Source organism: Epinephelus fuscoguttatus, linkage group LG12 (assembly GCF_011397635.1).
Source record: "Epinephelus fuscoguttatus linkage group LG12, E.fuscoguttatus.final_Chr_v1".
Lineage (NCBI taxonomy): Eukaryota > Metazoa > Chordata > Actinopteri > Perciformes > Serranidae > Epinephelus > Epinephelus fuscoguttatus.
Window position 1 is genome coordinate 36,038,972 of NC_064763.1, and position 25,022 is coordinate 36,063,993.

At 41.7% G+C, this 25,022-nt stretch overlaps 1 protein-coding gene across 2 annotated transcripts in view; it reads left to right on the forward strand.

Moving 5' to 3' along the window:
• Positions 1-25,022, forward strand: part of rapgef6 (Rap guanine nucleotide exchange factor (GEF) 6) — a 201,100-nt gene that overhangs the window by 40,242 nt on the left and 135,836 nt on the right. The window contains exons 2-5 of one of the 2 annotated variants that reach the window (XM_049592987.1): positions 1,100-1,170; positions 2,153-2,209; positions 8,301-8,384; positions 20,953-21,022. In XM_049592987.1, coding sequence (XP_049448944.1) covers positions 1,100-1,170; positions 2,153-2,209; positions 8,301-8,384; positions 20,953-21,022 — 282 coding nt within the window. Of the gene's footprint in view, positions 1-1,099; positions 1,171-2,152; positions 2,210-8,300; positions 8,385-10,949; positions 11,140-20,952; positions 21,023-25,022 lie in introns of those variants that run through there. The other variant, XM_049592988.1, reaches the window with a different exon arrangement.

The window sequence follows — 25,022 nt, forward strand, 5'->3', positions numbered from 1 at the left end:
GATTTGCACTTCAGTTTTTCTACAAACAAACAAGTTACAAATTGTTAATCAGAGAGCTTTAGAGGTGATGGTAGGCAGATTTTATTCACTTTGGACAAAGTCGGACTAGCTGCTTCCCCCCGTTTGCCCGTTTCCAGTCTTTGTGCTAAGCTAAGTTAGCCATCTGCTGGCTTTACATTTACCATACGTAGGGTGCCATTAATCCTTTCATCTAACTTTTAGCAACAAATGTTGAGCTGTTCCTTTAACCTGCTGATTTACTATAAACTCGTCTCTTAAAATATCCTGTGTATACTGTGTAGTGTCGGTTATACTGGAATAGAAAGTAGAGAAGCTTTCCAAAAGGAAATAAGTTATGGGTTCATTTCTGTAATACATTGGCTTGTGTCCATCTGTGTGTCTGTGTGAGACCATGTGTGTGTACATAACCAGTCAGCCATGCAGTCCACCTGTTAAAAGTAGTTGCCCTGTGGCCTCAATAGCCGCTGTGTTTGTTTGATCCTACAGATGCTTACATGAAGCTCCTCGCTTCACGTACATTCTGTCAGCCTCTTAATGTTTTGACAGCTGGCCCTGATAGGGTACTATTTTAAGGCCGTGGGTGGATATAATCTGTGCTTGTCTCACTGCTGTCACGCACGTACATAAGTGGTATGCCTGCCTGTCTGCTTTGAGGGTGTCAATTTGATAGGCAGTGTGTGGCATGGTCCAAGTGGCTTCTGTCAAAGTGCGGCGCTAGATGTGATTTACATGGTGCTGAGACATTCCACACACTCTAAACAATGAGCTAATCTTTTAAAAGCTTTCACTTTTTAAATACTCACACACACTCCCAGCAGTTTGCAGATTTTGCAGCAGTGTGTGTAAATGTATATTGTTTAAAAAAGACAGTAAACGCTGATTCTGAAATGGCTTCCCACAAGTGGTAACACAGATTATGGCAGCATGTGTGCACAGCATGTCCTAGGGAAGTTTTTCCCTTTGTGTGTGTGTATATGTGCAGATGTGAGACCATTTAATGGTTTCTCTTATGTAGTATTTTCTTGGCGGAGTGTGACATGTTCACTAACACTGATTTCATTGTCTCTCTGTCTTGCAGGACTTGCACACCATCTACTGCCACCTTTACCACATGGACGTCCTCTCTCACCTTCGGGAACATCAGCTAAGGTGAGTCATTTTCATTTCACTTAAAAAAAGAAAAACAATTTCAGTGTTACTCTGACATTGTATTTTTGTTAACTCTCAGTTTTGATTTTCCGATGTTAAACAAGGTGTCAATCACAGTATCAGTTTACCAAAATTATCGTAGACAAGCCTTTAGGCCCACTTTCTGCATGAGTTGTTATATGTGGCGCACCCTACGCTAACAGGTTTAAATGTGCTTTGAATTTTTTGCAAATGCCAGTTGCCCCAAGCTGGTTTTCCGCTTTGTATTTACCATTCAAAGGATGCTCAGGTGCCTTTCAGACGTTCGTATGTTCATACCATGCATGTTTGAGATGTTCTGCCTTAAGTCTGGAATGTTTTCTTTGCTCATTTGGTTCAGTTGAGCAGGTGACGACAATGCCATCTGAGCAGGAGTGTTCACATTAGAATGCAGGTCAGAGCCCTCTAACTAACAAAGAATGGGGGGAGATTATAATGTGAAGCCTTTACAAGAAATAAATCCACAGTGGAGGATTTTAGTGACGCACAGAGACGGATATAGACATCAGACAAGTTTCTCATGCTTGGTAAATGAATGATAAAAACGACCAAGTCTTTTTCCAGTTAGCAAGAAACAGGACTTGTGAGTCCATTTGACTTGTGTTTACAAACTCGTTATCTTGTGATTTGGTTCAGTGGACCAAAGACACAGCAAAACTCTTCCACAACTCAGACCAAAGAAAGTGAAATGTATGTTGGACTGCAGCCAGAAATCGAGCAGCGGGTCACCTTAACACTGAGCTGACAGACAGCAGTGACGGAGTCTAAAATGGGAGAGCCTGGCACTTTTTTGAGGAAAAAGTTTAGGATGGATATGTGATGGATTGTCAGAGAAATCTGTTCAGGATATTTTTTGGAGAGAAAAAGTCATCATCTCTCTCTCTCTCTCTCTCTCTCTCTCTCTCTCTCTCTCTCTCTCTCTCTCTCACTCTCTCTGTCTCAGGTCGATGTGTACCTCAGCCAGGTACGAGAGACACGAAGCTAACCACGTCCTGTTCTAGTAAGTACAAGTTCTCACACAGAGCAGGAAGTGCTTTGCTGTGTTCTGCTCTCTCTCTTACTATTCAAATATCTGCTGAGCGAAGCTTGTTTTATTCAAATAAGGCTTGTATTGTATATTTTTATTAGCAGTATTTATTTACCCAGGTGAAGTTTCACAATATTTTTTAAAGAATATCCTGCTTCACAATCACAGAATCCCTTACATTTACACTCTGTAGCCGCCTAGAAAAATAACTGTGTGTCAGTATTGGCCATTAAGCATCTGCAAATGATCCCTTGCGCAGGGGCACGTCAGCAGAGATGACATACAATAAGAGCATTCAGCATTAAAGCAAGGGCTAGATGTCATCATAAACTGTGAGTGCATCGCTCCCAGCCCCAATTTTAGTGTTTCTGTTATCTAACTCATAAAAATAGCTTCCTTTGTTTTACAGTCCCCATTTACACACTTGTTTCTCTTATTTCCCTGGTTTAATGTCTCGTGTATTTTGTTTTCAGATGTGTCTTAAACTTGGTCTTAAACACACTTTAAAAGGCTGGCAATATTATCTATTTTTGTTATTGTCAACAAATCCTATTAAAAAGACCAAAAATGACACTGTCTTTCATTGTTTGACTTTCCCAGCCTGTCTTTGGCTCTCAAACCAAAGCCCATTCACTGATACTAAGAGGTTAATCTTACAAAGCAAGCCATCTCTAAAGTTAACAGCTTGAAACTGTAGTTTTTAACAAACATTGCTCAAGCAGGAATAATTAGCTGATTTGTGCTTTAGCATATTTGTGCTATGTTTATGCTAATGGAGGATAATTGGATAATTGATATTTTTAAAATGCCTTTGGACAACAATGGGAGCTCTATAGCACAGAGGAATAGGCTTTTTAGTACTTGTTGGTTTTGATCTTTAAATAAGATTTGTTGATGATAAGACAAATGTAGACTATGACCAGATTCATCTTTTAAAATGGACTGAAACAGGCCCAAACTGGATTTGTCAGACTTGCAGATATCCTGAACCTTTGTTATACCAGGTGACATCTTCAAGCAGCACCTCACTTTTTATACATCTCTAATCATATCTCACAGAGTTCAAATGTAAGTGACAGAGAATATTGCAGAAAAGGTGGATTAAAGCTGCTGTTGAATCATCCACATCCGAAATGAATGTTACGCAGCAGCTGTTGGAGGCTTACTCTAGCTTGAAAGGTTCTGTGTTCTGCATTCAAAGCACAAAATAGCACCTAACAGCTATTTGCGGTAGGATATAGTGAATTAACGGCATCTTGCAGGATTATGTAGCACCCTCAGTACTCAGTGCCAACCAAATTTTGTCTGTACAAGTGAGAGCCCTTTCCCTTTAACTCCGTCGGTGCCAAATTTCCGCACCTGAGAGTGCATTTGGGTGAGAGAACTGGGTTTAGGCAAGAGGCAGAAGTACCACAAAGCCCAGAGGCCAGCCCGAGCTCTGCAGAGCTGCCAGGTTCAACTCCAGACGAGGTGCAAGTGCCCCAGTGCTGTGAAGCTGCTTGTGCATCTCTTTATTCCACTGGCGAGCTAATAGCCACCGCTCTGCTCTGTGCTCATAAGGCTACTGCTGATTACTTTTACTGTTAGTCAATTAGGCATGTGTTGCTTTACTCCTTATACACTATTACCAGGATTAAGTGCTAACAGTGCTGTTAGCACTGTTAGCTGCTTAGCCACATTCATGTTGAGAGCTGTGTGCAGACAATCTGAATCATACGCTCTGAATGTCATATGGAGCACCTTTAAGATACCATACCATCCGGATGAGAACATTAATCTGTTGATCTAAAGGTAATGTCAAACGAACCACTGATGGCCTCTCAGGGTGTCTGAATAAATGGACACTGAGATGGATGAGGCAGTTGGTAGAGAGAAGTCATTTTAGCTTCACATACAGTGGGGATTTGGAGGAAAACTAGTCCAGAGGAAGGCAGAGTAAAAACAGAGAAGAGAAATGAGACTAGTGAAAGAGGGAGAGGGTTGCTGAAGAGAGGAAAAAGTAGATGATGAGAAGAGAAGAGAAGGGAGGAATTAGTGGCAAATTAGAGACTGTAAAGGAGGTATATTAAAAGAGAAGATGTGAGGAGGAGGGGACTGTAAAGGAGGAGAAAAAACAGAGATGAATATGTTAAAGAGAAAGAGGGAGGAAAGGAAAGCAATTTGGAGAGGGAGGAGAGACAAGGAAATGAAGCGAGGGGAGAAATGAGGAATTGTGAGGAAGGGTGAAGAGGGATGAAGGCGGCCGGGATGTGGAGGAAGTGTGAGAGATGGAGGGAGGACAGAGACAGATGAAAGGATGAGAGAGAAGCTCCACATGCTCTTGATGTATTATCATGCTCGCTGGAATCACATTAGACACTCAATGGTTTAATTCACCATCATATAAACACACAAACACACAGAAAATCTCCCTCTCCGATACACTCTCCTGCCTTTCCAACAAGGGCTTGTCTTAAGTACCTTAACCTAGAACAAAGCGCCTGCCATGTCCAATTAGTCAGCGGTTACACACATATACACAGACGCACAGACACACACACACACACACACCCAGACAGACTCACTAAGTAGACAGCAGATGAAAGCAATCACAGTCTTTCCAACGAAACCATAATAGCAGTTAATCATGTTGGCCTTACTTAAACCCCAACAAGAAACAAATCTTTGTATTTCTTCTTTCAAACATGATTATGTTAGCCTCTGCTATGATAAACAACACCAAGAGCACCAAAAAAAAATGGCTGAATGAATGATGCGCGCAGTATGTAGGATCACAACTAACAATAAATCTCAATTTCCTTTAATTTGTTAGTTATTATGCAATTAATTGGTCACTCTAGAAATGTCAGGAAAGATATTTTAAAAAGCCTGTCACAATGTCCGAGTGCAAAATGTTTCAAAAAGTTGAAAATTTTGAGATGACACAATTAATTTATGGGTTTTTTTTTTCCTTAAAGCTCCCATTTTGAAAAAAGTAGTTTCAGGTATTTTTTTTTAAATTACAAAGCAGGTACAAGTGCTTTTAAAATGCTGTGACAGTATCAAAGTGCTCAATCCACAGAAAATCACACACAGTTCATGTTCAGAAACTGTGTCGTTAAACGTGCCGTCAGGACTTCCTTGAAGCTTTGATGTCACAACTCTACTATATAAAGGTAGAAGCTGCCGCTACGTTGCCTTTACAGTCATTCCCTGGCTATGACGATGGTGCAGAGATGCCAAGAGTGTCAGTGGATGTCCTGGAAACACTGACCGCTTCTTCGGGAAAGGGGCTTAAAGAGACAGGCGCTAAAATGGAGTCTTTTAAACAGAGGGTGAATACAAGCGCTTTGTAGATAGGAATTGTGCAAATTTGCAGGAAAGCCCAATCAGTCTTTTTTCAGCATTGGAGGTATAAAAACAAAATCAGGGAGTGCAGCAAAATGCCGCCTGCCTACTTTTGTTTATATAGAATGCGCCTTTTTCGGGGCAATGGGGGGCGTGAGCAAGTAACAAAACGTGTTGCTCAGTGTGTGATGTAAACAGTGACGTGGGAGGGAAGCTGTGGCTGGTCAGTCCTTTGGGAGCTCTGTGCTTTCTGTCATAAGTCGGCCATTTGACGGTTAATGGCCTCTTCATTTGCGAGGGCAAGGAGGGCGCGCAACTCCTTGTCTCCCCAGTTACTCATCTTTACAGTGTCTGTCAGGTTTGTGTTTCCCTCTTGCTACTAGCTGCTCGCTAATTCCTGCTATCAGCTGTTTTCTGTTTATCCACCGCCAGTGGGTCGCACGTGTGGTGTCATCAACAGCCCCCCCCACGAGTCATCAACAGCCCCTCCCTTTGCAGAAGGCCGCCTCGGTCTGTCTAAACTAAAAGGGTTCCGCCAATATGACTACCCTACGAGGCGGAATATTGGGCACCTCGGATCAACTCGCCAATCCGGCTACAGATGATGCAGCAATGAAAGAACGAGGAGGAAAAAAAAGTGTTTTTTTTAAACCTTTAAGCATGTTTAAATGTTCTTGTAGAAGAAGTCAAGCCAAGCCAGTTTTAATTACATAGCACATTTCATACGACAAGTGTAAACTCAGTGTGCTTAAGATACATTTTACATGACAAACATAAAATATACAAGATAAAGTGTTACATATATGAAAACAATGAGCTGATTGAGAGTTGATTTTAAGTACAATGAGTAGACCTTTATTTGATGTGATCTCTCTGGTGTGTATTCTGTGAGCATGTCAGCAACATAGGAAGGAGCCAAGCCATTAAAACATTGAAAAACAATAGGAAGTATTTAAAAGTCAATTCTCTGTTTTATTGGGAGCCAGTGAGGAGAAGATAAAATAGGAGTTATGTGGTCAGACCTTTTAGTTTTTGTTAAAAGTCTGGCTGCTGCATTCTAAATGGGCTGGAGATTATTGCTGCTTTGTCAGTCCAGCAAGAAGTGCATTACAGTAATCCAGCATACTGGAAATAAAAGCGTGGACCAGCTTTTCAGAGTCTGACTGAGATGAGAAGCATCTAACTTTTGATATATTTCTGAGGCGATAAAAGTCTTAGAAATTCTAGAGATGTGCTTCTTGTTTCAGGTTCATTCATACAAGTATGAACCAGAAAATGAGCATGACATGGGAGCTTTCAAATTAAAATCCTATCTTGGTAGTTGTCCATACCTCAAACTGTCACCTTGTAGATGAATAACCTGTAATCAATTCAATTTAATTGAATTTAATTCAATTCATTTTTATTTATAGAGACCAGTATCACAAATCACAGTTTGCCTCAGAGGGCTTCACAGTATATAGCATCCCTCTGTCCTTGGACCCTCACAGCAGATAAGGAAAAACTCCCCCCAAAAAAGCCTTTTAATTTGTAAAGTATGGGATTTAAGAAAATATATATATTTGCAGTTAGATGTGAAAGTAAATAACCTCTGCCCATACATTTTATTGCATCTTGAAATTGTTAGTTTACATATAATCACTCAGAAAAGCTACTGTCTTGATGCAATGGCATTGCAGTCTTCCCATAAGGTGCATTCTTCCAGTGATGGAGCATCTCATATCTCGCTCCTTGTTCTCAGTCTATGTTCTCAGTGTCTGTATTCATATTTATAACCCCAGTCACAGATACTGTGTGCTCTCCTCTGACTTGTTCATGTATGATTGCTTCTCAGCTTGCTGCTGTCTCGAGCACCCAGCTTATTAAGAAGTGAATTAGTCTGGTGTTTGGGGTTAATAGATGAAATGTGTACATGAAATAGCACGGGCAGTCACAAAGCCCGTGTTTTCACTTTCAGATAAAAGAGTTCCATGATGTTGCAGCTGCTGCAAATGACAGACGAAGATTACGTGACTCTTTCAGCGCTGTTTATTCCAGTCCTCCTAGCGTGACTGCCTATCTTTAATGGATTCTATCCACCTTGCAGTGATTGCACATTATATCATGGCTCTATAGTGCTCGGCATGCTAATAATACATTTAGGCTAATGCAAAATGCAGCACTTGGGATTCAAAGCTCGGATGTGCACTTTATATTTTCTTTCACAGTTCTCGTTCTACAGTTCTCTTTACATAACTCCTACATTTTTCAAAGCTTTGGAAAATAAGTCACACAAGAATCCTGGCTGGAATTGAACTTTCTCTGCAGCATATTCAGCGGTAAATGTATGGATAGCAGTGATGAATAGATAAGCCCTGGGTGTAGAAATTGTCTTTAGCTCACCAAGTTATAAAAGCTAGTTTTGGTGACACCTGAAATAAGGTTGCAGCACAGGTGGTGAATAAAAATCAAGTTTTAACTTCAGGAAACTTCCAAACTGTCCTAAAAAAAAACAAGTCCAGTAACTCAAAGTAACTGCTGTTAAATACAGCAAATTAATCAAAAAGCACATATGGCAAAGAGGGGGAAAATCCACCTTTAAACACATACAAGTTGAAGTACTCAATCATGAAATGTAACAAAAGTACAAAAATGGGAAGTTCACATAGTCTGCACTTGGTAACACATTAGATTATGGAATGTAGTGAAGCACCGACTGCTGTGTGTCACACCAGTGTGTTCTTTCTGTCTGTTCCAGCCCAGACAGCATCGCTTCCTGTTGGTACATCCTGCTCTCTGGATCAGTCTTCGTCAAGGAGCACATGTACCTGGCGAGGTGCTGGTATGTAACAATCACCCACACACACATATACACACACACACACACGCACACATGCGCACACAGAAACCGAGAAAACAACATCATGGTGGAGTGAGACAAGAAGTGTCACACATAGTAAGAGGAAGAGGTCTGACATCGTACGTGATGCTATCCTGTCTTGTTATCTTGTCACATGGAGTGTGTATGTGTATTTGTGTGTGTTCATCTGACACATGAAAGGAGAGCTTACATGTCACTGAGCTGTAGGGAAAGTATGAAAAGACATGTTTTACTGACATGTAAGGGAGTGGTGTGGAAATATACCTACAAAAGCAAAAAGACACACACTGACACTTGTTCGTTACACGTGTGTGTTTTAGAGCCACTTTGAGCTACATAAAAGAGATTTCTAGTCTCAAGTGATGTCTTGCCACCATCAGTTTTTTTTGACTCACAGTGAGCAACTGTCATGTCGTGTGTCATCCAGAGTCTGGCCCGGGATTGCCTGCACATGGTTCTAACCTCTTACATTAAAAGCAAACATTGAGATGGCTAAGCTGAAATGGCGTGCTAGCAGCGCTAATTGTGCTAACAGCGAACAGCAATGCGCTTCTCCACCGACGTTGTCCCGACACTGTGGGTAGAGATGCTGTTATCAGTGGTAACAGAGACTAAGGATGCATTCACACTGGCGCTGTTTGGTCAGCTTTAAATGAATCCTGGTCCCCTTCCACAGATAGTTCAGTTTGTTTGGAGTGGTGTGAACGCTCATTCGAACTCTGGTGCGGACCAAACAAGCAAACCCTGGTCCGCTTGAAAAGTGGGGATCTTGGTTCACTTGCAAGTGAACCCTGGTGCGGTTTGCTTGCAATGGGGAAATGCAAATGGACTATCCAGTGAACCAAAGAGAGGAAGTGACATAGAGCGCAGTGCATTTTGGGTAGAAATAAAACAAAGCCAACAGCGCAAACTGGAAGAAGCAGAGGTAAAACAAGAAAAAGTTGGAAAATGTGTCGTGGGCGGACGTGGAGTAGTGAGGAGGTGCAGGTGCTTACCCCAAGACTGCATACATTTGGTGCTGCTCCATTGTTTTTGAGGTGACCAAGCCGACTGAACGGGATGGATTTCTGTTTTCGATCCTGGCCAGTCGATGAGCCAGGTTTTCTTCTTCCTCGTGCTTTATTTCTTCCTGGTCAGTGGTCGTTTCGGGCAATACCGCCCCCAAACAAGCAGCTGTTGGAACTGTGCGACGTTGTCCAGGCGGTTTGGTCCGCTTTAAAAAGCGCAGTGTGAAACTGAACCAAATGAAGGTGTGGATTTTTGCTGCTCAATTGAACCGAGTCCCCTGGACTATCATGGTGTGAATGCGCTCTAAGTCAGTAGTGTTCAATATCAGGTGGTAAGCTTACCATAGCATTAAGACTGGAAGCTGTAAAAACTGTGAGCCTTGCTCTCTCCCAAAGGTGACAAACTTGGCCCACCAGCACCTCTAAAGTTCACCAATTAGCATGTAATACATACATGTTTGTTTAATCCAAAAAATGCAGATGGTAGTAAATTTACAAGGGAATAAGTGTGAGACTATTTTAGGGCTGCAATTAATAATCATTACTGATTGATAGGTAGACATATATTGTGAGAAAATAGGTCCGCAGTCAGAATGCCAAAGAAAGCCTACAAATACCTTAACATGTTGCAGCTGTTTAAACAATGGAATTGATTAGAATAGGGAAAGCTGTGACAGAAACTGCATAAGGTCGCCCCTCAGCTCCATGTTTACCTTCCGTCTGTTGTTGAAGTTGGACTGCAACAGAAGCAACGCACGCCAGACACAAGTGAGTAAAACTGAAAGTAGTAATAAAGTAAATAAAACCTTAATGCAACAGTTGATACAGTCGCTTGTAGTGACACTTTTAGAGGCCACATGTTGAAGGAACAGATTCTGTAGATTAAAGTAGCCTGTGTGATGTTAGTCCAACAACAGCAACAACAAAGCACCAACTGACCGGCTGTAGCAGAAAGAGTAGTTAGCCAAGTATCAATAACCTCAGGGCAGCTCTAGCACTGAGTGTGTGTGCGTGTGTGTGTGTTCCAGTGTGGGTCAGTTGATAACAGAGTGACGGGTGTGGTGGGGGAAGGTTAGTGCCCCGCAAAGGACTGGAGGGTGTGTGGAGTACACAGGGGGCTTGAAAAAGGGTCACAGAAGGAGTCACTTGCGGGGGGAGTAGTGTGTGTGTACGTGTGTGTGTGTGTGTGTGTGTGTGTGTGTGTGTGCGGGTGTGTGTGTGTGTGTGCGGGTGCACGCGTGTGAGGGGAATGCGGAACCCCTGGCTGCCAGTGGCTGGCCATGTGTTCCTGAGCAGCCTGCCCGCCTGGAGCCCAGAAGCACATCCAGGCAGGAAATGAGCAGGCTATACACACACACACACACACACACACACACACACACACACACACACTCACACCCCTGGAGCCAACAGACAGACAGACAGACAGACAGAACAGAACAGAGTAGAGCGGGAGGGAACACACACACACACTCCTCCCTCAGTTAAAGTCAAACAAAAAAGCTTGACAGACACCTCCTTCTGCTTTCGGAGGAAACTTCACTCGTTCACACTCTGGAGTATAAAACAAACGCACTTGGATCTAAACCTGGATTACTGGAATATTACTGGAAGTTTACTTCTGTCTCTCCTCATGGTGGATAATATGCTGGATATCATTTCACTTACAAGAACTCCAAAGAAGTGGCCCCCCAAAATTCCTGTTCCTGGTTGGTGATCTTAAAGCTTGTGTTTCTTCTTTTTCTGCCACGTTGTTATGTGTGTAATGGTCATTTGTATATCAGGATGTCACTATACTGCCATGCTGTACTGGCTGTGAAAACAAATACCCCTCTGGGACAAAAATAATCAAGATCTAAATCTATATTTACATCTTTCAGTTCAGAGACAAACGCTGTAACGTACTGGTTTCAAAACTCCCTCTCTCGTTCTCCACGCATTCTTCAAGCCAGCGTGCTCCATTTCCTGCCTGCCATCATTTAACCAAGTGGATAGCCAGGAATTCCCCGCAGCGCTGTGGCAGGATAGCTTAACACTGCTGGGCCCCACAGCTCTGAAAAACATACTATTAACTCCTGTGTGTTGTCCTTTTCCTAATCTACACTGATAATCTGAAAGACAAACAGACCTTTCGCTTTACTGTAAAAAATAAATCAACAAGTCTGAGGTGAACTCGGCTGGTGGTTAAAATGTTTCTTTTTTTTCTGACCGTGTTTAGTTGATGGCTGTTGGTAAGTTGTTAATGATTTAGTGTGCAGTGAATGACAGGAACAATGAGGAAGAGGAAAGAAAGTGGATCCAAATCACATGCACATGCTGCATGTTGTTTCAGGCTCATAGTTCCATTATTTGGACCATGTAGTTTGTTTAATTTATTTATTTCAGTGTGTCAGAACAATCCATATAAATCAACATTTTGTATCCTCTGCTGCTCATCTCATTTTCAGATTGTAGCTACAGGTTATGAAGATTAATTAGGCTATCTTAATTAATGTTGATTAATTTAGTAGCTCCACTCAAGTTGTGGTTATTTATAACTTAACTTGCACATGATGAAAGCTAAACGTAGTGGGATTCAGTAAGTGATTGGACAGGATTTGGCTTTGATGAGTGGATTTGAAACGAGATTTGGTTTCACTAAAATGCTATTGAACCCCAGCCCTCTGCTTTAAGAGGGATTGTTCATACAGCAGTGTGTTTACCATAAATTGGTTTGAAACTACTTCCTTGAAACGCCACAAGTAAAACATTGACCACGCTGTTCCCTTTTCATGTGTGTCCTCAGGTTTTCTGGGAACTTGCTGCGCTACAAGATTACTGCAAGATAATGTACAGTCATGTGAAATGAATGTGCGCTCAGTGTAGTGTGAATGCTTATCTCTCTCTGAGCTACTTCAGCTCAGTGCATTGGAGTTCAGCAGCAGCTGTCGGTGGTGCTCTGTTTCGCTCTGATACGCTGAGGTTTGAATTAGGCCCTTAACTGATTACTCTGTTGTTTTGCAAATGAATCGTAATGTTTCTGAATGACCCACTACGTCATTCCTTGGAGTCCGTCTGGCAGTTTTTGGTGTGGGTGTGGGTGTGTGTGTGTGTGTGTTGGTGGTCTGTCTGTAGTGTTGACTGCTGGCCAGAGCTTCAGTCTTCTTTAATGTGCGTGTGAGTCAGAGTGGTCAGTGTTAGCCAACCAAGCAGTAAAACTGAAAGGAAGCACAGTCGAACTGAGTAGTAGAATAATCTGTGTGTGTTTCAATGTGTGTGTGTGTGTGTGTGTGTGTGTGTTAGACTGTGGTCTGCGGTTTTCTTTCTTTACTGTTGGTCATCATTACCATGGAAACATGGGTGCCAAACGGGCCCTGATCTTTGTTTGGGTTTGATTTTTTTTTTTGACTGCGACTTTCTCAAACTTTCTACTGACTCAGATTACACTCTCAGAGATTGCCGTCTACACACCGCGCAGCATCACAAAGCTTATCATTTTGGTAGTGAAGCTCATACTGTCGCCACATTCCAAAATTAAGAGCAAGCAGACAGGGCATTTGTTGAATGGTTTGCAGAGAGAGGCTGCATTATGACCAACCTCCAGCCGGCAAGAAAAACTCTTCTCATAACGCGAACATCCTGTTTCTACTGTTTATATGATTCTTACAGCAAAAGATGAAATAATTGCCGCTGTAATAACTTTCCAGAGCTGTTCAATCCTGCCTCAGAGTATTATGAACTGCCCCTGCATGTGTTGATGTCTGATAAGCCTTTAAACATATGGATTTCTTACTCAGACTGGACTTCCTGGATAGTATCTCATGTCTTAGTAGTATCTGAAGCACCACACCCCCCTACAAATGCAGCCTTGCATTCTTCTAACCCAGGGCTGCAGAAGTGATTATTTTGCAGGTCTTTTTGGAATAACTTTTTTACCTTACAGAGCTACCTTGGCGGCAACAACTGTAATCCTTAGTTGGCATCTTTAGCAAGACATTTAAAGCTCCGGGTTTGCTGCACCTCACTGCCATTACACTCTAATCACTCTGTTAAACATGCACATGATCCTCAAATGGGTGTGAGCTGAATCAGATTCTTAATTACATCAAAAGAATGATTGTAAAGCATAATTTATACCACTATGCATGATGTGCAAACTCTGACTTAAACATTTATAGTCAGATGCAGAGCTTATTTTATTATTTACATGAACCTTATTCTCATATAGAGTGCCGAAGTCACGCCCCTTCCGGTGAAGCTCATGGGACCTTAGATCGGGAAAAAATATGAATGGCAGTGAATGAGGAGAGAAATATTATCTTTTTGTCCCGTTTGAGTTGCGACATGAAATCTAAATATGTTGTTAATGAATTTAAAACATACATTTTAAAGTCAAGAAAGTCATACTTTGTGGTAAAACTGTTGAGATATAAGCTTTTGAAAAAAACGTAATTAGAAAAACTACACAGTAGGAGGTCGCGTATGTGACGTCATAGCTTTCGCTCGCTTCCTGCAGCTTGGCCTCCCCGCTGAAATTCCACTGTTTTATGATTAATCGATTTATGATTGACGATGTCTGTGTGTTTTGTGCCAGGCTGCAGTCACTCCAAGCTGCAGGAAGCAAGCGAAAGCTATGACGCCACGTACGCGACCGCCTCCTGTGTAGTTTTTCTAATTACGTTTTTTTCAAAAGCTTATATCTCAACAGTTTTACCACAAAGTATGACTTTCTTGACCTTAAAATTTATGTTTTAAATTCATTAACAACATATTTAGATTTCATGTCGCAACTCAAACGGGAGCAAAAGATAATATTTCTCTCCCTGTTCACTGCCATTCATATTTTTTCCGATCTAAGGTCCCATGAGCTTCACCGGAAGGGGCGTGACTTCGGCACTCTATTATTATATGTTTTTAATAGACACCTCCCTTTGTTAATATTACTAATTTGCACTCTTGGTCACATGGCGGGTTTTCCAGTTTCTGACACCAGTTCAGGGTGTGTGTGTGTGTGTGTGTGTGTGTGTGTGTGGCCTTAGTTTCTGTGCCGGCTGTCATGCTTTATTGCCCCGGGCACTGCAGCTGTCACTGGACTGAGGCTGAACCTGTTCTCCTGTCTGCCAACAACTTGTTTCTGCAGGAATAGAGGGGAGAGAAATCATCACCTGCCGAAATCCAGCACAGGCACAGCTTCAGTGCTGCGGGGAGAGCTTTCCATTCAAAGGAAAGATGACTTATTTCAAAAAGAAACAATCATATATTATACTGTATATACACATAATAGCTCATGCAACAAAATGCCACTGTGGGAGGAGTGGATCACTTAAAGCTTTACGTCTAAGGTAAAGGGTTTATTTCCTGCAGAGATAATGAGTAACTGAAGAAGTAGAGTGCAGTGAGATCAGTGATTTTACTCCTGCATGCTACCAGCACTGTATGGAGTAACTCTTAGTAAATAAACTCGTGAAATTTGACTCTCTACTCTGAAGCCATGATTCATGATCAACACATTTATCAGCATCATCTTTGTTTGATGAATTCATGAAACCCTACACCAACTTTTATTCTGTCAGACTAAAGCTTTGGCCACAGCATTGCTCTGGTGAGGTTTTTCTTATTTCCACTGCAAGACACAGATTCACAGAGTTGACTGAAGTTTGTTTATTCTTCTACTTTTGCGGGATGCAGTAGGTCAGAGAGAGCGGAAAGAGTAAACATGGGAAGCTGAGCTGAAGTATATTTTAGTTTTTTGTCCACCCGCAAACACACACATACAGTACATACAGTAGGCGTACAAGTCTGCAAACTCTAGTTCTCCTTTTGCTCCTTTATCAGTGGCTAAACTGTGTGTCTCCTTTGTTTGTCTCACACAACCTGTCTCACCACACACACACACACACATACAGATACACACGCACAGTGAGGAGACAGGCTTGGCAGGCTCTGTGCGGCGCTGACAGGGACCATGCGTCTCGCCTCAGTGGAGTGTGGAGAGATCTGTCAGAGTTGGGCTGACCTCCAGTGTAAGGGCTCTGAGAGAACTCTGAGCCCAGCAGACCGCATTCCTCTCTGGGAACTCTTAAAATCCTGCCTGGGTGTTCATGTTCTGGTGGGAGCTGTTGGACAGACAGTGTGTGAATTTTGTTGTAGTTGGTAATTCACTTGCATGGCTTTGTCGATGCAGGAGTTTGTGCTTGTGATTTTTTTTTTTCATCAAACCAGTTTCATATTTAAAGAAACTCAATACATAATTTTTAAATATAAACAAAGAAACATATGATTTCTAGGGTGTGAAACAATTTGGGGAATTTTAACTGGTGGGCCTGGGGTCGCTGCCCATGTGTTGGGAAGCATTTTCCTCCCTGTAGTGTCATTGACAGATGACGGTGAGCCCCTCACAGGTCTAGGAATGCTCTCTGCAGCTGACACTGACCTCTGACCTCAGTGCAGGGAGGTAAGCAAAAACAGGATTTCCCGAGAGGGGGGTCAGTAAAAAATGACTTCATTAATTAAGTACAAACACATTAGCAATATACACACGCTGATAATACCATGAATACTGTGTAAACTCTTTGCTTCGTTTGGTCCCCCCCAAAGCCGGGCATACACTGCACAGTGTAGAGAATAGAGTAGAGTACATCGTCTGCAATGTAAAGCCAGAGATCCCAATGTATGTGCTCACACTGTGTGGTCCGATTGTCAAGCCCTGTACGTGTAAAATAGACTTTAAAAGGGTCCGTCTGCCCCTGTGGACTGTTTAAGCCAGGGGTGTCAAATTAATTTTAGTTCATGGGCCTTATTCGGCCATATTTGATCTCAAATGGGCCGGACCAGTAAAACTACCAAAGAATAACCCAGAAACAACCTTCATATTTTTCCTTTTCTTTTAGTGTAAAGAAGTACCAGAGCATTTTGAAAACATTTATCTACCTATTTACATGACAGATGATGAACAGCCTGATGTATCTTAGGAAAAAATGCAATGTCAGATATATGTCTCAGTTTTTCCACATTCAGTCAGTCTATGTCTTGCTGTTATTACATTTTTCCATACATTTCCACTTTTTTGCAGTAATGCTGGCATCACCACACCAAACTAAAGTGGAAGCTATTGAGGAAGCAGGTGAAGTTACCTGCACCTTACAAACCATTTACATATCTAAAGTTTTGGCTGTACATTAGCTGTAGGGTTCCACCAAAAGTGCTTTAAAATAGAAGTCTGATACAGATTATTTTGTACTGAAGCTGCTGGTTTGCAATGTTGTGCACGATGTTCAATATCTGTAAATATAACCACAGTAAGCATTTATTATTTTTTTCAGAGTACTGTATTGTGGTCAGGGTGGAAAAGCCTCTTAAGCAGCATTTTACATGACCTAGGGTGCTCATTTAACCTGGCCCTGAAAGCTGCACCTGTTAGCCTTTACAAGTGCTTCAGTATTAAGTGTGCAAAGTCTTCTAGTTGGTCAGATTGGACACTTTGGCGGGCTGGTTCTGGCCCTCATGCTGTATGTTTGACACCCCTGGTTTTGGCTATTGACAGCTGTTGATAAAGATTCCTTTTAGAAACTCAGGGGCTACAGGCAGGGAAAAGTTTGTTTGCTGGCGAAGGTACGGTTTACAGTAATGTGGAGACGGACATCCCCAAAAAGAGCTTAAAGGTCCATTTCTGCAAAAATGGCTCAAGCGGAGTTTTGGTTCCCTCTTTCGCTTGGTTTCCCTCTCTTTCTCTCTCTTTTGCTGTCTCTCACACACGCACAAATGAGCAAGTTAGCAGCACCAACAAACTAGCTGGGCATAGGCTACACTGTACAATTGACTGAGTGAAAAAAAGGCACTGACCTTGGGAAAATGACCCCGCTTCAGCTGATGTCTGGCAGCCAGTCGGGAGCAGATGATTGGGCCATGATCTGTCCTTTATCCTCCTGTACACTGCACAGCAAATGATGCCAGACGAAGCTGAAATACTGTCTGACTCTAAAATGAGTCGTGAGGCTCGAAAGTTAGGAAAGATTAACTCATGTGCTTTTTTCTCTGTCAATGCTGTGAATACAGAAAAGAAAATTCAATACACAGGGATAATGGCTTTTACTGTCCCTGGATTCACCTGACCAGTGTACTTTATGGAAAAAAGCTTATTTTTTGTATTGTTCATGAATAATTTAGTTTCCTTTGGAAAGCCTGATACAATAATTTTAGCCTTAATTGTTTTGGAAAAAGCAGCGAGGCTGCATCAGCAGGGATGGACGCTCTAAGGTGTAAACCTCTGTTTCACCTCATTGTGGGAATCTTGAGTCTGAACATGTGAATACACGGTGAAGCTGAGTGCATGTGGCAGTGAAGTGTCAAATAAATCCACTCACAGCTAATGTGGCCCCCTAGTTCAGCTACAATGAGTAAGGTTTCCAGCAACAACATGGGTCTAGTTTTTGTCCAGTGGCTTTTCCTCGACTCCATCCACTGTGGATATCACTCCTCCCTAAGGAGAAATCAGTGACGTACCAAGCTTTGATTTTACAACTGCTTCCATTTACTACTTTCTAGAAAACCTGTCCGTCCGAACAATAACTGCTCGTCCAATTCACAAGTGTGTGAAAAATGGGACTTTCGTCCTGTTTCCATCATCAGAACACATTATGAAGACGGGCTTTCATCTAAGCATTAAATCAAGAGGCTGAAATTGTGAGAGTGGTGTCTGCCGGTGTGAAACTGTGATTAAGGATGTGATGAGATGAAAGTTTGATTTTTTTGAGGGGGGCCCAGAGAGAGGAAGGACCAACAGTAAGAAAAGAGAAAGGAAGGATGAAAGGGAATGCAGAATGGAGATGAGGAGAGAGGGGAAGAAAACAGCAAAGCAGAAAATAAAGTGCAGAAGGGAGAAAAGTGAAGTGGACAGGACATGAGAAAGGAAGCAAAGGAACAACGAGAGGAAGGAGATGATGAGTGTGTGAAAGTGAATGGAGTGGGAGAGATGGAAGTGCAAAGGGGTCAACAGAAAAAAGAGAAAAGTGGAGGAGCAGGGGACGACAAAAAGAGCTCAAAATGGAGGGAATATTTAACAGTGGATGAAAAAAGGGAAGGGTAAAGAGAAAGTATGAGTAGAGAGGCTACTGGAGGTGAAGGGCAAAAGGAAGAAATGACTGAGGAGAGCAAAAAGCTGAACAAAATAAAGGGAAGGAGGGAGCGACTGTGTGAGAGACGGTGTGAGAATGTAACCAGAGAGGAGATGTGAGAGTGAAAGTTGGCCGTCTCCTGGCTCAGCACGCTTCCATAATTAAAACCACCCGCTCCTCGGGTCCCGAAACAATGCTGAATCGCCACATTTAGCATGCCGAAAGGGAGCGAGACATGTTCACAGCCCAGGCTGTTCTCAGGGATCACCACACACAGTGATTGAGCTGCTCAGACGGGGCGTCTCTCACACACTCACACACTTAGACAGTGCAAGGGAACCACAGATACATGCATAATTACCACATGCAAGATTCAAACACATTTTTAAACATGTTTTTACATACAGAATACTGGTAGATGAGAAGTGTTTGGGATTCTCTATGTCTGTTGCGTCACATTGTGCATTTTGTACGTACATTATGGTGAACAACATCATCGCCAAAGCTGAAACAGTTAGTCAATGAATAGATAAGTTGTATGTTTTTCTATGTTATTTTTCAAGCAAACATTCCCATGTTCCTGCTTCTCGATGTCAAAATTGACAGCTTTTCTTTGTCATATAAATTGAATGGCTTTGGGTTTTTGACAGCAACGAGCAATCTGGAGAAACACCCTTGGGCTTTATGAAATTGTAAAGGGCATTTTTCACTTTTAATCAAATGTATTAATAGTTGATTAACAAATTAACTGATAAAGAAAATAATAGTTAGTTGCAGCACAACCAACTGTAGGTTTTGTTTCTGTTGTGCATGTCTTTCACACGAGGTGTAAATGGCTTTTCAGGTTTGAAAGTATCATTATGTTAAAGTCAAACATCTTGTGTGTTTTGACCTAACTAGTTAGGGATGTTTAAAAATGCATTTCTCCCAACTGTCTTTTTGAAATTAGTTGAGAATTGTACCCAAAATGCGTTGCTTCTGTATGACTCTGACTGGAGCTAACAGAGGAAATCCTAACAAAGTTTTTTTTTTTACTGTCACCAAATTGTCAGTTATCTAAGACATAATACAGAATCTTCATTTGAAGGGTGTATAACAGACTAACCCACAAGGTCCCACACAGCATCAACTGCTCTCCTGCTTATTACAGGACACAACAGCCAAACCTAAACCTGTGAGACCCGCAGCAAATGTTGCGTTTCCTTTGCGTTTCCACTCGACTCGCTCTTTTTTGGTTTTCCATTAGCAAGAGTTGTGGATAGCCTGCTACGTGCTACTTTTTGGCACCACTTCTGTCGGGGTTTCAAGCAAGGTAAGCTTTGTGTGGGTGGGAACCCTTGCAGAGTCGTAGGGGTCACGTGAGCTCTTAGTTCCCACCCACACAGGGTTTATAGCCTGCAACTTCATACCAGTCATTTAGAACTGAAGAAGCTTCTTGGATGAGAGGCGAAATGTCTAGTTGCCACGATATTATCACTTACCATTATTACCAAGACCTGGATGACTGAGAATCTTCATCGACATTTTCTCCTACAGTTTGCTCGAAGATTATAGCCAATCTTACTGTGAGAAATTGAGACTCATTGCTGTCGATTGACACCCATTGGCTGGCACTGAACCAAGTTTCCAGTGGTATCATCGTCACTTTTGTATTTGTGTCAGCTGCCAAAACTCATATTCATTCGGACCAATCAGAGTTCTGTGAGGAACTCCTGGCAGCCTCGGGCGTGGTTTAGGTGTGTGACAATACGGTGAGGTGACTGTTCATTCAAAACAACAATGGTTAGTGTAGATGCTGCAATAGCATCAGTTGTATCAGAAGTGGAGAGTATTTCTTCATTGACAGAAGAGCAAAGAACAGCACTGAAGAGATGGAAAAAGTGTTTTCGCTCTTTTCCCAAATGGCTTTGATCGATCTAATTGGTTGAAGTTAGCCTGTAGCGGGCAGACAGTTCATCCAATCACCTGCCAAGTATTTTTTGAAAGCGCCTGTCTTTTTCCACAGTTTTCACTGAGATGGTTCTGTGTAACAAATCGTCTGGTGTGTCAGGTTAAGGAAGTGGAACAAGTGGCCAAAACATAACAGTCAGGGAGTCTTTATCAAATGTTGATGTCTGAATGTAGAACCAGTTCTCTAGTGAATGTCAGATCAATGTGAACACAAACTATACCAAACAGAGGCTACTTCTCATAAAGTGTGAAGACATACAGTATCTACAGGAACTCTTGGTATCATTAACATTTTACCATAGGACATCTCAGTTTAGATTTGGGCCATTATTGTCATTCAGTAGCATATATTGCATGTGTTCATCTGAGGGTGGGCGAAAGTGATTGACTGCATCTGTTACCTCTGTCACTGTGTGAGAACAGTCTTGCCTTGGTTTGTGTCTGTTTTAACATTTGTTTGCGTGTGTGCTCTCTCCACAGTTTTGGCAAGCAGCTGGGGGGCAGACGAGGCTGTGAATGCATCACTTTGGAGCCGTCAGAAATGATTGTGGTGAGTAGAGACGCTGCCTCTTTCCCTCTTTTAGACGCTTTATCTTTGTCTCTCTCCCAGGCACCTCCCTTTTTTATCGTCCCACATCTCCCATCTCTGTCCTTTGATATTACTCCCGTTACACCTTTTTTCTCCCGTACTCCTCTCTTGTTAATCCCTTTTCTCTTTCTTTCATCCCTCTCCCTCTTCCTGTCTGTCTCCCCCATCTCTTCTCTTCCCCTCTGTGCTCTCCCCCATCTCCCTGTGTGCACTGTATCTCTGTCTACAAATTCAAATTCAAATGAGCTTCATTGGCAGGATGTGTTGCCAAAGCACTTGCCATTGAAAAATTTAATTATGTATTATGTAGCAAGCCCAGGCAATCTAAAATAGAATTAACTGTATAATATGTATTTTTTTACCCTGTTGGCCCAAACATAAGATGCTATTTCTTCAATGGAAATTATGTTTGAAAAGCAGGGAGTTAAATTATGTTGTATGAATTATGTCTACACTGTTACCTACCAAAGTAGAAAAGTGCACCCAGTAGAGTGCAGAACTCCGCCAGTTGGCTGCCAGAGCCAACTGTGGTGATTCTTGACAATTCTGTTCAAGCAGACATGCTGCAGCGCAATTCATAGGCATCCCAGAAGCTAATAAAAATATGCGACTCTTTCATCTATTATGGAGCTGCAGCACGTTGCACCGAGCAGACTGAGTTTTCCTGCTAACAGGCACAGTATTTGAAATATAGATACAATGTAATAATGATGAAAGATTTTTTTTTAGTAACTAAAACACAGCCACAAATCTTTGATCCATGAGGTTGGATTGTTTGAGTCATTCGTAACTGGACTTTTAACGGTATTCACTTTGTCTGTAGGTTCTAGCATTACAACGTAATTAATAACAACAATAAACACAATTAAAATACACCAAAAGAGAAATCATTTAAAAGTGTAGCCTGCTTACTTATGGTAGAAGCACAAATATCAAGGAAAAATGACCTATTCAGCAAAATCAAGCAGCCAAAATGCTCCCAGTGTGGTACAAACAGAATCGGGTTCCAGCTATGGCAGCCTAATCAGGCACAACTATGGGAGGTGGAATTGTCCCTCCCGGCTTCCTTACAGTCAAGATGGTGACGAAGATAACAAAAACATTTGACTTACTCATCTCGTGCCTTCCTCTGCCTAACATTAGTGTATCATGACATATCGGTGTATGGAATTAATCTGCAGATGCTACCCGTTTAAACAACATTAAACTTTTCTATGGATGACGTTTCTGAGCCACAACAAAGACCGAAATGCGGCCTGCAACAGACAAGGTAAAGCTTATTGTTTTAAGCCAAGCCGATTTCTGGAAAACCTTTGGCCCCTACCGGCCGGCTAAGAAAAGTGATGAGTCAGTGGTCAATGACAGTATAAAACAGTCAGTTAAACAGGTTTTACAACAATTGGGAGTCACCACAACATCGAGAGGGCCTTTAGCATCAAGTCATAAGTGTGCACACAAAACAGTAGGCTGATTGTTCCAGTAGTTTGTTAGCCAGATAAAAGCACACACTTCCACAAACACACCACCAAACACATGATGAGGGCGCAGTGCATTATGGGATGTTTGTAGCCTTGATGTTGCTATGGTAGCAAGTTTATCCAGCAAGATCTGCAACTCTCATCCTTGTCTTATTCTAGCAGTATGTGTGACAATGCAGGCAAAGGAACTCTTTGCTGTTTTCCAAATCCAGTTTATTAGTCACAGTGGTGTCATGTCCTGTCTAAGATCTTTGTCTTCTAGCGTGGTAAATAGACCCCCCCCCCAGCACAGACTTGACATCTGTGTAATTACTGGTAAACTATCTTCTTAAACGTAGGAGAATGTTTAAATGTACTTTTTCAGCTTACATTTAACATGCCATATTTTGCATACAAATTCAGTGTGTTTCTGTCTGCCTCCACAAGGTCGCAGTCTCCATCTTCTCCCTAAATGTCCTCCCTGTTCTCCTATCTTCCTTCTCCAGAGTCTTTGTGTCTGGGGGACTAGAGGGATCATGTGGGATAAGACAGGATAAGCAGTGAAGTTTTACACAGAAAGCAGCAGGTAGCATCACTTCCACTGATGTTATTATAGGGAATATAAAACTCTAAACACATATGACCTCGTTGCTTGATTCATACCCGTCCTTTATCTTTGACCTGTACCAGTAAAGTGAGGGGACTCTCAGGTGTTACAAGAAGTCCCCTGCAAATTTTTCCAGAGAATTTTCAAAGAAACCCTCATCTGAGATTTCTGTTGCTGTGACTGTACAGACTTGCATAACTGTCATTACTGTAGCCAGGGGAACAATGATGAAACCTTATCATCCTTAGACAGACTGTCACTCTGCTCACTTAAAACTGAGGTAATAATGTGCAAGATTTTATTTAAATTAATGTCAGATTTACCACTCTTTATCGCTTCTTGTTCGTAACACTAATAATTTGACCAGTTTCGTTCTGAAAGTATTTATATTTAGTGCTCCAGGCAGTTCTTTTCTGGGAAAATTCCCCAGTTTGCAGGAAGTCATTTTCCTCTACAGCTGAAAAGAAGAAAGTAGAGTATCTTTTAGAGACACTTTATGCACCACGGATTGTATTAATTAACTGTAGAATTTTATATAACAGACAGAGTTAATAATGTTGGCATATCAACACAATTGAAAATCACTGCTTTTCAAATCAGAAAAGTATCAAACTTTTTAAGTGTAAGGACAATATGTTGAGGTTTTGCGGTGTGTTATGTGTTGGTGGTTTGTCATTTTAAGACTTCAGCTTTTGTGCAGATTGAACAAACCAGATTCATGTTAATTACTTAGTGTTAGAGGTGCTGGTCAAAGCCAGGCTAGCTGTTTTCCCCTATTTACAGCCTTTGTGCTAGGCTAAGTTAGCCTGCTGGCAGTAGACTCCTATTTTATGGCACAGACATGAGAATGGTCTTGATCTTCTCATTTAACTCTAGGCAAGAAGGCAAATACGTGGATTTCCAAATGTCAAACTTAAATTTATGTGAACTCCTACACCACTGCTTCACGTAAATTTTCCTCTAATATCATACACATAAAAAAAAGGTCTAAAAACACCAGAATTCTTATTACGTTATTAACAATTCTGACCCTAATACAACCACTGTTTTGTCCTTAATCATACAACATACTTTATGTATCCTTTCAGGGTAAGCAAGTGGCTGAACATTATAAAACAAAGTAACGCAACTCGCACATTTTTAACCCATTCCAAATTATGCTGTTTCATACATTACATAGAGTTCAGAACTCAACAGTATTCAGTGTTTATTTGCGTGTGTGTGCGGTTCGTTCAGGTTTTCTTTTTTGTAAAGAGAGAAAGAAAGAAACAGGGAGAGAGTAGATGAATAATCAGAAACATAATGAGGCACTAGTAGCCTCAAGGTAAAAGAAAGAGTATTTGTAACAGAGCTACAAACCTGGAGGAGGGGGAAGTAAATGAGTAACACTCCCCTTGTGAACCAATGGAATTTTTTGATCAGATACTCCCAGGAAACAAGGAGCTACAGCTACTAAACTCAGGAGGTCCCCTTTGCTCCTTGCATAACCACCACCTCCAAAGAATTGTTTCAGTTAAATAAATTAGATAACAGAGCAGTGACGAAGCAACAACTGTGATACAGGTTTGTCATGTTTCTTTTTAGCTGTTGCATGACTATCATGTCTTAACACTGTAGATGTTGGAAGGGAGACGTGCCAAAGTAGAAAGGAACTAACTGGAAGTCGATTATCTTTGTTTAAACAGCAGTAAACATTACAGTAAATGTCACTGCTTGCCTACTGTGTGAATAAATGCCGCACTGAATTTGTAGCAGCCTTGAAGCTTGTGTTTGACCAGTTAGTAACATTCAGGGCTCCAAATTCCCCCACTATAGTTCCAGGCACATCAGGACATTATCTTCCTGTAAAGTTCCTGCATTGACAAAGGGTTATAATAGCGAGGTGCCCTTTCATCAA